General features: G+C 41.5%; 1 protein-coding gene across 2 annotated transcripts in view; it reads left to right on the plus strand.

Annotated features, from left to right (window-relative positions):
- eif4h (eukaryotic translation initiation factor 4H) overlaps window positions 1–12,762 on the plus strand; it is a 36,741-nt gene extending 23,979 nt beyond the window's left edge. Inside the window, exons 1-4 of one of the 2 annotated variants that reach the window (XM_033045943.1) lie at window positions 1,467–1,778; window positions 3,336–3,429; window positions 9,366–9,521; window positions 12,241–12,762. In XM_033045943.1, the coding sequence (XP_032901834.1) occupies window positions 1,566–1,778; window positions 3,336–3,429; window positions 9,366–9,521; window positions 12,241–12,380 (603 nt within the window). In that variant the 5' untranslated portion in view covers window positions 1,467–1,565 and the 3' untranslated portion in view covers window positions 12,381–12,762. Of the gene's footprint in view, window positions 1–1,466; window positions 1,779–3,335; window positions 3,430–9,365; window positions 9,522–12,240 lie in introns of those variants that run through there. The other variant, XM_033045944.1, reaches the window with a different exon arrangement.
- Window positions 12,763–13,057: the final 295 nt, after the last annotated feature.

The following is a 13,057-nucleotide window of genomic DNA, read 5'->3' on the forward strand; positions in this document are numbered from 1 at the left end:
CCAAAATTGGCGTAATGTGCTCCCTCTTTCGAGTTCCAGTCAAAAGGCGAGCGGCAGCATTTTGAACAAGCTGGAGACGAGCCAATGAAGCTCGTGCGACTCCAGAGTAGAGTGCGTTACAGTAATCCAGCCTAGATGTAATAAAGGCATGGATTACTGTTTCAAAATGCTCCCGCTCGAGAATGGGCTTCACCTTTGCCAGCTTCCTTAGGTGAAAGAAGCTGGACTTAACCACCGCGCCTGTAATGCAATGATTGCAATGATTGCATGTTGCCGGACCAAGGTCCGGGAAATACGCATGGAGGAGTTATATGAATGAAAGATTTTCCTGGTTGTAAATATGCATTGATGTCTACGTAGCATTAACAAAGAATTCCAACTTTTTAGCTTATTTTCATTGAATTCCACCTGTCTAAACAGGCTTAAAGCCACATTCATGGAAAGACCCACCAAAATGCTTTTATTTCCTCTAGTCATGACTAATTATATGTAAAGTACACGTTGGTATATGCTTGCGATCCTGCTCATATAGTACAAGTGATATTAACTGCAAGTAAAGCAGCAGAGAGAAAGAAATCTGACGTGGGAAAAGCTGGAGCTTTGTAAAGTGCTGCCCAGCTGCCACAGCCCATATAATAGCATGGGCACCAAGAAATAGTACGTTGATGTGAAATAGACGCACTTTTGTCCTGAGCACAGTGGCCATTAACAGAATCCTAAACCTCATGGAGATAAAACCCTCATGGAAATATGCATCACTTAGCACCATAAATTGTACTTTGCCAGGATTAACTCCTGGAGTCCAGGCAAAAAATCAAGATTACTGTCAACAGCAGTCAAAACATTGTCAGCATACAAGTTTAAGTTATAAATTTCTTCTGAGAAATGTCAAGATAGGTGATTTTGTGGTTCACTATTTCTTAGATACCTTGTTTAACGGTTGAATTGATTAAAACTGTCACTGACATAAAGATGTAAACGTTGAATGTCTTTCAAGAAGTAAAGTTTGATTTTTCATTGTTTGCAATATGCCAAGGCATCCACCAACTGAAACCTTGAGTTAAATAAAGTACAACATTCTGAATGTAGTGAAATTACTTTCTATTTATTGGTATTAATTTATCATTGTCACATGTACTGAGATACAGTGAAAATGCATGCTATGCAGTCAAACTATAATATACAGTACCTGGGTACAATCAAGCAATTACATAGGTGCAGCTGGTTTGAGAAAAGTACTAGAATATAGTGTTACAGCATTATAGCATTACAACTACAGGGAAAGTGCAGATTAACAAAAAAGAGCATGGTCTGCAATGAGGTAGATTGGGAGATCAGACTGTAGTCTTTGTTTATGAGAGGACCATTCAGTCATCTGATAACAGTGGGGAAGAAGCAAGTATCACCAGCAGCATGTCAGAAAGTCACGGATCCAGTTTGCAGACTCCTAGTTCCAGAAATTTGGAGATGAGTTTTGATGGGATTATGGTGGTGAATGTGGAGTTGTAGTCAATAAGTAGGAGTCTGACATAGATGTCCTTGTTATCCAGATGTTCCAGTGATGAATGTTGCGGCAGGGAGATGACATCTGCCATGGACCAGTTGTGACAGTAGAGAAACTGCAGTGGATCAAGGCTGTCTGGGAGGCTGGAATGAATGTGCACCATGATGAGTCTCTCGAAGCACATCATGAATGTGGATGTCAGAGCCACTGGCCGATAGTCATTCAGGCACACTACCTTGCTTTTCTTTGGATAATAGTGGTCTTCTTAAAGCAGGTGAGAACCTCAGAATGGAGCAAGGAGAGGTTAAAGATCGGTTATATAATGAGGAAATGAGGCTTTGAACATATTCTATCATGAAGATTACTTAAAGATACGGTTCACCTGCTCAAATAACTCTCATGACATTGCAATGCAAAATCTCCCTGCAACGGTTTTGTAAATGTTTTAGTGGCACTAACATTAATGCACACATGCGGAGTGCTCAAATATGTCACACTTATGTACACGTTCACAAAAAATGGTGATAATGTACTACATGCTGTATAACATTATTGTCGAAGAGATATTTTTAAGTAACCTAATAATTATGTGCTTGAATAGGCAATAAATCACAAATGAGGAGATTGATAATTTATTGAATATGTTGTAATTGGTATGAAAAATGTGATCAAGGATAATGATTCAGGGGCAGCTGCATCCCCACTGTTATCAGACTACTAAAAAGTTATTTTATAACCTAAGGGTGTAGTCCCAAACTTCAAAACTGACTTTACTATGGAGCTTGCACTTTTGCACTACCTGTTATTGGCTAAATTGTACTGATGTATGGCATGATTTGACTGGATAGCATGCAAACAAAGCTTTCCACTGAATCCTGGCACATGCAGCGATAATAAATGAATACTAATATCAAATGCCTTTTGGCACATTTCATCTATTGAGTTCCGTTATTCAACCTGCTAAGTGCATCCTCAAAGAGCATAAAACAAAGTTGTCAAATGCAATTTCCTTTTTCTTAAACTATGTTGATTCTGTCTCATGTTGCGATTTTCTAAATGTCTTCTTATGACTTCCTTCATAACATACTCCAGCCATTTCTCCAGATGACTGATGTTAGCCTATTGTTCGCTTTGATGCATCACTTGCTGTTTTCTCATCCACTGGGCCCCTTTCGGAATGCAGAGAATTTTGAATGATTGCTTAACCCTTCCGGGATATCATCTATTACAGTTATTCTATATTGACAATAAGTGAAATGACCATCATTCTTTGCATAAGAAACCACCTATTCATTTAAGAAACCCCCGTGAGCTGATCTAGGTAAAGAGGGGTGTTTTCCAGGTAGTCATCTATTTTTCTAACATCTCATTCAAGCTGTTTTTGTGAATCATTTTGTGCACCATTAGCAACAGACCATATGCTGTCATCCTCTAAGAATTGCATTCCTAATGAATTTGATGGAGAATTGTGATAGCAAGAAAACAGCAGAAGCTTTTATTCCATCAGTGCATCTAGATTCACACCCCCAGGGCATGAGGTAGATAAATAGAATTCCACTGAAAAATCCAAGCATTTTTGAAAGATGTTGGTTTGCTGGACTAAGCAGCACATCTAAAAGAAATTATATTGTAACAAAATGTTACTATCGATCATGATGGATAAAGGTTTGAGCTTTTGGACAAATCAGTATAACATGTCAGGAAGAACATGTAGGTGAGATCACGTAAGCTTTAAGGCATGTCTAGTACTGTGGACTGCTATTAAACAAAATAAATTGTTGAATAGGAAATGATAGATGCCACAGATAAAACCTATCGACTGTTCCCACAGCTTCTTGGCGATCGGTCTCTTCGGGTTGATATAGCGGAAGGCAGAAAACAGGAGAAGAGTGGATTTGGCTTCAGGAGACCAGAAGAGAAAGGAGGTGAGAATTTGTTTCCTCCTGCATGTTAATACATTCTAAGATTCCTTATGTTTGTAATGAAACTATATTACATTATTAACATAATAATGTTGCCATATTAACAGTGTCAATAGTTGGGTCACATTCACAAAATGTGAACAATCAGTGCTCAGCTTTAAAGAGCAGCATTGATGATTGATACCAAAACATGCCTTCTCATCAGTGGGATTACTAGATTTTAAAATATTCAGGTTATTCCCCATGTTATGGACCAAACAAATGGGACAAATACTGTGCAGAAATTAAAGGTGCTGGTGGAATTCAGTGGATCAGGCAACATCTCTGGCGGGAATGAATAGACCATGTTTTGGGTCACGGCCTTTCTTCAGACTGATAGGGAAGGTGGGGGGTGGGGAGACAGCTGGAAAGGAAAGGTTGGGGTGGGGCAAAGTCTGGCAGGCAATAGCAAGGTACAAGGGAGGAAGGGTGATTGGCAGATTGGTGGAGATAGTGACAAAGGTTGGAGGTGAAAAGGAGACGGGTTCACGTGCATCTCTTCCAACCTTTTCTATTGCGCTCAGTGCTTCCAATGTGGCCTGGTCTATATCGGTGAGACTAAGTGTAAACAAGATGAACACTGAAGGGATAAGGAAAAAAGAGGAGTGAAATGTAAAGCTGGAGGGAAGAAATATGGATAGAAGAGTCGGCAGGAGGGGGAAGAGGGGGATAAAAGGGTAATGAACTCACAGTTGGTGGGGATAGGATATGAGGAAGGGAAAGGAACAGGGTAGTGAGAATAGTGAGTGAAATGTGTGCACATTGTAGGGGTGTGGGGGGCTATTACTTGAAATTGGAGAATTCAATGTTCATACCATTGGGTTATCAGCTACCTAAGCGGAATACGATGTGCCATTTTTATAGTTTGCGTGTGGCCTCACTATGGCAGTGCGAGAATGGGAAGGGGAGTTCATATGGTGAGCAACCGAGAGCTCAAGCAGGCCTTGGTGGACAAAGCTCAGTTGTTCATCTAATCAACACTTGGTCTCATTGATATAGAGGAGGTCGTATTGGGACCACCAAATGCAATAGACAAGATTGGAAAGGATCCTCTGTTTCATCTAGAAGGTTCCAGGATAGAACTGGTATTGTGTGATATCCAATCAAATCAGATCATACTCTATATGAGTACAAACAAGTACAACAGGTAGTGCAAAGAGAAAAATACAGAATATAGTTTTACAGATTTGTAGGATTACAGTCATAGAGAAAGAGTCCAGTGTCAGTCACGAGGTAGGTTGAAAGATCCAGACTCCCCACTAACTTATGATACAGCAACATGCTAATTTGTGCATGTACTCCACCATACTTCACAGTATTTCCAGCATTTATGGATTTCTTTTATTGTTCAAGCATGATCGTTTGTAGTTTAAATATCCAATTTCCATGCCTCAAGAAAACCCATAACCATGTCCATGTGCTTCGACTAAATCTCTTCAATGGCGCATTGTACACCAGATTAAACCCACACACAAATCTTGAGCCAAGGAGAGTTTCAATAGCTGCGAAAGTGCAATGTACTGCAATGCAATGCTGTTTAAGCTCTTCAAGATTGTATCCTTTCAGATTTTCCCGAATGTGCACTGATCAACCGTTCAAGAGCAAGAAACAGAGTATTTGTGGAGATAGATACTGATCAATAACTCTCGATTATTAGACCCAATATCTATAACAATAATAGAACATTGTTCTTTATTTCAAGAGATATAGAGTATAAAAGCAGAGTTTTGATGCAACTGCCTAGTGCATCAAGTACTGTGTCCAGTTCGTTCTGGTCGCCATTTTTAACATAGAAACATAGAAAATAGGTGCAGGAGTAGGCCATTCAGCCCTTCGAGCCTGCACCGCCATTCAATATGATCATGGCTGATCATCCAACTCAGTATCCTGTACCTGCTTTCTCTCCATACGCCCTGATCTCTTTAGCCACAAGGGCCACATCTAACTCCCTCTTAAATATAGCCAATGAACTGGCCTCAACTACCTTCTGTGGCAGAGAGTTCCAGAGACTCACCACTCTCTGTGTGAAAAATGTTTTCCTCATTTCGGTCCTAAAAGATTTCACCCTTATCCTTAAACTGTGACCCCTTGTTCTGGACTTCCCCAACATCGGGAACAATCTTCCTGCATCTAGCCTGTCCAACCCTTTAAGAAATTTGTAAGTTTCTATAAGATCCCCGCTCAATCTTCTAAATTCTAGCGAGTACAAGCCAAGTCTATCCAGTCTTTCTTCATATGAAAGTCCTGACATCCCAGGAATTAGTCTGGTGAACCTTCTCTGTACTCCCTCAATGGCAAGAATGTCTTTCTTCAGATTAGGAGACCAAAACTGTTCTCAATGCTCCAGGTGTGGTCTCACCAAGACCCTGTACAACTGCAGTAGAACCTCCCTGCTCTTTTACTCAAATCCTTTTGCTATGAATGCTAACATACCATTCGCTTTCTTCACTGCCTGCTGCACCTGCAGGCCTACCTTTAATGACTGGTGTACTATGACACCCAGGTCTCGTTGCATCTCCCCTTTTCCTAATCGGCCACCATTCAGATAATAGTCTACTTTCCTGTTTTTGCCATCAAAGTGGACAACCTCACATTTATCCACATTATACTGCATCTGCCATGCATTTGCCCACTCACCCAGCCTATCCAAGTCACCTTGCAGCCTCCTAGCATCCTCCTCACAGCTAACACTGCCCCCCAGCTTTGTGTCATCCGCAAACTTGGAGATGTTGCATTCAATTCCCTCATCCAAATCATTAATATATATTGTAAATAGCTGGGGTCCCAGCACTGAGCCTTGCGGTACCCCACTAGTCACTGCCTGACATTGTGAAAAGGACCCGTTTACTCCTACTCTTTGCTTTCTGTCTGCCAGCCAGTTCTCTATCCACATCAATACTGAACCCCCAATACCGTGTGCTTTAAGTTTGTATACTAATCTCTTATGTGGGACCTTGTCGAAAGCCTTCTGAAAGTCCAGATATAACACATCCACTGGTTCTTCCTTATCCACTCTACTAGTTACATCCTGGAAAAATTCTATATGATTCGTCAGACATGATTTACCATTCATAAATCCATGCTGACTTTGTCCAATGAATTCACCACTTTCCAAATGTGCTGCTATCCCATCTTTAATAACTGATTCTAGCAGTTTCCCCACTACCGATGTTAGACTAACTGGTCTGTAATTCCCCGTTTTCTCTCTCCCTCCCTTTTTAAAAAGTGGGGTTACATTAGCTACCCTCCAATCCTCAGGAACTACTCCAGAATCTAAAGCGTTTTGAAAAATTATCACTAATGCATCCACTATTTCTGGGGCTACTTCCTTAAGTACTCTGGGATGCAGCCTATCTGGCCCAGGGGATTTATTGGCCTTTAATCCATTCAATTTACCTAACACCACTTCCCGGCTAACCTGGATTTCACTCAGTTCCTCCATCTCATTTGACCCCCGGTCCCCTGCTATTTCCGGCAGATTATTTATGTTTTCCTTAGTGAAGACAGAACCAAAGTAGTTATTCAATTGGTCAGTTTCATCTTTTGCTTTGATACTATCCCTGATTTCCCTTGTTATCCACGGATGCACTACCTTCCCTGATTTATTATTTTGCCAAACTGGGATGAACAATTGTTGTAGTTCATCCATGCAGTCTTTAAATGCCTTCCATTGCATATCCACCGTCAACCCTTTAAGAATCAATTGTTAGTCTATCTTGGCCAATTCACGCCTCATACCCTCAAAGTTACCTTTCTTTAAGTTCAGGACCCTTGTTTCTGAATTAACAATGTCACTCTCCATCCTAATGAAGAACTCAACCATATTATGGTCACTCTTGCCCAAGGGGCCACGCACAACAAGACTGCTAACTAACCCTTCCTCATTACTCAATACCCAGTCTAGAATAGCCTGCTCTCGCGTTGGTTCCACTACATGTTGGTTTAGAAAACTATCCCGCATACATTCCAAGAAATCTTCTTCCTCAGCACCCTTGCCAATTTGATTCACCCAATCTATATGTAGATTGAAGTCACCCATTATAACTGTTTTACCTTTGTGGCACGCATTTCTAATTTCCTGTTTGATGCCATCCCCAACTCCACTACTACTGTTAGGTGGCCTGTACACAACTCCCACTAGCGTTTTCTGCCCCTTAGTGTTTCGCAGCTCTACCCATATCGATTCCATATCCTCCAAGCTAATGTCCTTCCTTTCTATTGCGTTAATCTCCTCTCTAACCACCAACGCTACCCCACCTCCTTTTCCTTTCTGTCTATCCCTCCTGAATATTGAATATCCCTGGATGTTCAGCTCCCAGCCTTGGTCACTCTGGAGCCATGACTCCGTGATCCCAACTATATCATAGTCATTAATAGCTATCTGCACATTCAACTCATCAACCTTATTACGAATGCTCCTTACATTGAGACATAAAGCCTTCAGGCTTGTTTTTACAACACTCTTACCCCTTATACAATTATGTTGAAAAGTGGCCCTTTTTGATTTTGGCCCTGGATTTGTCTGCCTGCCACTTTTACTTTTCACCTTGCTACCTATTGCTTCTACCCTCATTTTACACCCCTCTGTCTCTCCGCTCACACATTTAAGAAACCCTTTCCCTTTAACTCCATCCTCGACTATCCCATTTGACACCCCACCCCCCTTATTCAGTTTAAAACCACCCGTGTAGCAGTGGCAAACCTGCCTGCCAGAATGCTGGTCCCCTGCCTGTTAAGATGCAATCCGTCTCTTTTGTACAGTTCCCCCTTACCCCAAAACAGATCCCAGTGATCTAAGAATCTAAATCCCTGCCCCGTGCACCAGTTCCTCAGCCACACATTCAGGTCCCGTATCTCCCTGTTCCTGCTCTCGCCAGCACGAGGAACTGGACGCAAACCGGAGATAAGGATGAAAGTACTTGCATTGAGTGATAAAAATATTAGTGAATTTCAAAATGTGAGCCTGAAAGAAGTATAAATACAAATTGAAATACATATCTAAATTGTGGCAAGTTGGGGAAAAAGGGAAAAGGGGAAGTACAACGGGAACGGGTCCTTGTTCATCAGTCAATGAAAGTAAGCATGCAGGTACAGCAGGCAGTGAAGAAAGCAAATGGCATGTTGGCCTTCATAGCAAGAGGAGTTGAGTATAGGAGCAAAGAGGTCCTTCTGCAGTTGTACAAGGCCCTAGTGAGACCACACCTGGAGTATTGTGTACAGCTTTGGTCTCCAAATTTGAGGAAGGACATTCTTGCTATTGAGGGAGTGCAGCATAGGTTAATTCCCAGGATGGCGGGACTGTCATATGTTGAGAGAATGGAGCCACTGGGCTTGTATACTAGAATTTATAAGGATGAGAGGGGATCTTATTGAAACATATAAGATTATTAAGGATTTGGACACGATAGAGGCAGGAAACATGTTCCCGATGTTTGGGAAGTCCAGAACCAGGGGCCACAGTTTAAGAATAAGGGGTAAGCCATTTAGAACGGAGACGAGGAAACACTTTTTTACACAGAGAGTTGTGAGTCTGTGGAATTCTCTGCCTCAGAGGGCGGTGGAGGCCGGTTCTCTGGATACTTTCAAGAGAGAGCTAGATAGGGCTGTTAAAGATAGCGGAGTCAGAGGATATGGGGAGAAGGCAGAAACGGGGTACTAATTGTGGATGATCAGCCATGATCACATTGAATGGCGGTGCTGGCTCGAGGGGCTGAATGGCCAACTCCTGTACCTATTGTCTATTGTCTAAGCTCCTGCTAAACACAATCCCAGGGATTTAAATCAAAGGTTCATGGACAGTAATGTCAATTCTGCATATCAGAATATGTGACTGTGCTGAGATGTTGTTAAGATCTTGTTTGAAAACCCTTGATTTATTTGGTGTCTTGTTTTGTAACTAGGTTTCAGAGATGAGGACTATAGTGATCGCTCGATGGGTGGATTTGGAGGAACCAAAGTCAGAGGTGGTCGCCCTGCGGATAGGCAAGGAGGTGGAGGTCGCTTCAGAGAAGGGCTTCCTCGTGGTTCTGGTAATGAGTTCAGAGAGGCAACAGAAGGTACAAATTATTATTTGTTTTACAGGGTTTTTACAGGGTTTCCTTTATTGTCATTCAGACCGAAGTCTGAACGAAATTTCGTGCCTGCAGTCATACATACATACAATACAATAAAAAAAACAACAATAAACACATATTTCGTGTATTTGATACATGATTTATATTTACATTTTGTTTCCTATTTGCCCAGTATTCAGAAATATTCTGAATATGCCTGTGAAGAATGATTTTTAACCAACCTATACAAATAAATGTTTTTGTTCCCAAATTATCATCTAATTTCCATCCACAAAGCCATCATCTCCAAATCTCTACCAAGATCTCCTTAGCCTCGCCCTTTTTAGTTTTGCCAGTGGCTGCCCCTTCCTTACTTGGGTGGAGAAAGTTAAAGCCTAATTGATTTTATTTGGCCTGTCATCAGAAGTCAGTACTGGGGATACTTTCATAGAACAGAGATTAAAATAAGGGTGAAATTATTATTTTTTTTAAATATAAAGTCAGTATTAAAAAAAATCATATTTAAACAAATAAATAATTTCACCCTTCTTTTAATCTCTGTTCTATTGAAAGTATCCCCAGTTTCAATTGTATGGAAGAGCTAAGCTATATCATAACCAACAGATCAGATCACAGCTCTGCAGCACCACCAAATCTACTCATGAATCGTGGTGGGCAGTTGAACAGAAAGAGACAGGGGCTCTAAGAACATCTTCATGCCTCTTGATAACTTAATGTGTAAGTGCTAAAGACAAGGCGATGAATTGTCAACGATGCTGAACTTACTCTGATGTCACAGAACCCATTCTTGTTTTAAGAAACATCTGAGACCATTGGAAAGGGCAGTCTTTGGGTCCAGACAATGTGCAGAATGCGTTGAAAATTGGCAATCAAGAGTCAGCTGCACCTCTGGTCAATCTGTACCGTCACAACAAAGGCATCTTCTCAGCATTCTGGAACATTGCCCAGCTTTGTCCAGGTCACAAACACCAGGACAAATCTCATCTGCCTAATTGATACCCAATCAGTCTATTCTTAAACTTCAGCAAAGTGATGGAATGTGTTGCGGACGGCACCATTAGTGCCACTTTCCAGAAGCTTGCTTCCCAATACCCAATGTGTGTATTCAGATCCAGTCCTCATCACAACCTATTTCTAAAAGTTGAATTCCAGTGATGAGTTGAGAATTACTGCCCTCAACATCAAGTGTGGCATCAAAACACCCTGGTGAAACGGGGTCATGGAAAGAGCATTCATGTCTCGGCCCTGTTTTCACCAATCTTTCCACCACCAAGCACAAGAAGCACAAGAAGCGCAAGACAGACACCATTGTATGCAGATGCCAAGAAGTGTGTTTATCTCTGGCTGAACAAATTCTAATCTTTCGTGTGGACTCGATAAGAATAACCCTGGTGAAACTGGTCAGTGGGGGATCAGAGGGGAAATGCACCAATGATTGAAGTAATATGTAGCACCAAAGAAAAAAGTTGGAGATTAATCATCCAACTCCAATGCTACTAATCTAATTGTCAGCCACCTTTACACAGCTATAACTCTATAATAATTCTACAATTTACAGCAGTATATGTGTTGTCACAAATCCTTTTAAGTACAAGTAGATGCACAAATTTGCATTTTTGGAGCACTCCGTCCGTTGCCATAAAAGGCAATGATTTAAAACTCAATTCTACAGCAAGAGGTTTGTGAAATGACCACCAGCAGAAAGCACCACACTGTTTTAACACACCTGTCTTGGAATTAATAGATTTCTAGATAACAGCATTTCTAGACATCCTAGCAGGGAAAACATCAGCTCCATAGCTCTCCTGCCAAGCCACTTAAGAATGTTGTGCATGTCAATGAAGTCGCTTCTAAGTTTTCTGAAGCTGCCATCATAGGAATCAACCAAGCGAACATTCCCTCAGCTGCAAATGTGTCATTCTTTATCTGGGCTAGATCTCTGGACACCATTCTAGATGCTGACTCCTGAGAGCTCTATATATTTGGAGCAAGACATAGTCCCCTCCATACCCACTCTCTTTCCCCTGCCACACCTCCACCTTGTTGTGCACACATTTCTCTCGCCATCCCAGATACCCTGCTCCTTTCCCCTCCTTCATATGCTCATCTCCCATCCCAGAATCCCCCTCAAACTCCTTAATTCCCCCTCTTTCACACTCCCACCCCCATCCCCTTCTGCCCATAACCCTCCCTTTGGCTTTACATTTAACTCCATCTATCCTTCTTTCGCCACCTCCCCCCTCCTCCCGCCCCGTCCCTTTCTACCCATAACCCTCCCTTTGGCTTTACATTTAATTCCTCCTATTCTCTTCTGATCTGACATCCTTTTGTCTCCCTTTCACCTCTAGTCTTTGTCATTCACCTCAGCATCAGCCAATCAATCCACCTTTCCCACTCCTCTCACGTATATTTGCATTCATTTACCAGGCTTTGTCCTTCCATCACTTCTCTCTCTTTTCCATTTCCCTCCCCAGTAGTCTGAGGAAGGGTCCCGATCAGAAACGTCATTTGTCCAGTTGATCGTATTGTTTCCATTTACAGTAAAACTTCTCTGATGTGGGTAAATTGGTGAGATAAATTTTGCAAATATGGCAGAGTTTTTTCCTGCCACCATGTTTATTAGCAACCACTCAATTTATTTCCTATCTTTTGTGCTCGACATTAAAGAGATGTCGTTTTCTTTTCATCTTATGTTTTACAGAGGAGAGGGCACAAAGACCCAGGCTACAACTTAAACCACGCACAGTAGCTGCTCCCCTCAACCAAGTCGCCAATCCAAATTCAGCCATATTTGGTGGAGCCAGGCCTCGGGAGGAAAAATCTGGGCAGGAGGGACCTTAGCAAGGCCGGACTTTGTGGAAAGTAGGCACAGCAGCTTCCATTCCTAACATTCCATGGATTTCCTTTTGTCTTCTCTTCCACTTGTCCGCACATCACTGACTTTGGTTTTAAAAACAAACCCGCCAGCTTATCTGTAGTTTAACACCTGCCTCGTACCAACTTTCTGCTTTGAACAATTTGCTTTCTGTTAATGGCAGTTGCTCCATCTAAAAAAAAAGGAGCTTGAAATAGATTTTCTGAAGGTACGTGCAAATGTTGCTGTCTTGAGTTTCTGAAGACCAGAAACACCACTGGTTCATAAGAACAATGTTGTACCATCAGCTCTCATCAACTAACTTTGTCCAAACTGCTTGTAATGGTCTCAGATAAATCTGTGCCTACACATATGTTTCGTTTATATATTATTTACATAAGTATATAGTAAACACATTTATATTATAAATACACATTTTATATGTTTGGGGATTTTGGATATTGCGGAGAGATTTGATTTGAAAGGCACTCGGGACTCTGCATGGTTAAATATACAGCAAGATAGGGCACAACTTGCATGTAAAGACATCAAGAAGCACATCCAGTGTCATTTTTTCAGGGGTCAGTTCCTTTTGAAGACTCACACACAGTTCTTGACTCCTCAAGGTTTCAAGATGTGTTTATTGTACCCATGTACTCTCCGC

The sequence above is a fragment of the Amblyraja radiata genome, chromosome 28, assembly GCF_010909765.2.
Source record: "Amblyraja radiata isolate CabotCenter1 chromosome 28, sAmbRad1.1.pri, whole genome shotgun sequence".
NCBI lineage: Eukaryota > Metazoa > Chordata > Chondrichthyes > Rajiformes > Rajidae > Amblyraja > Amblyraja radiata.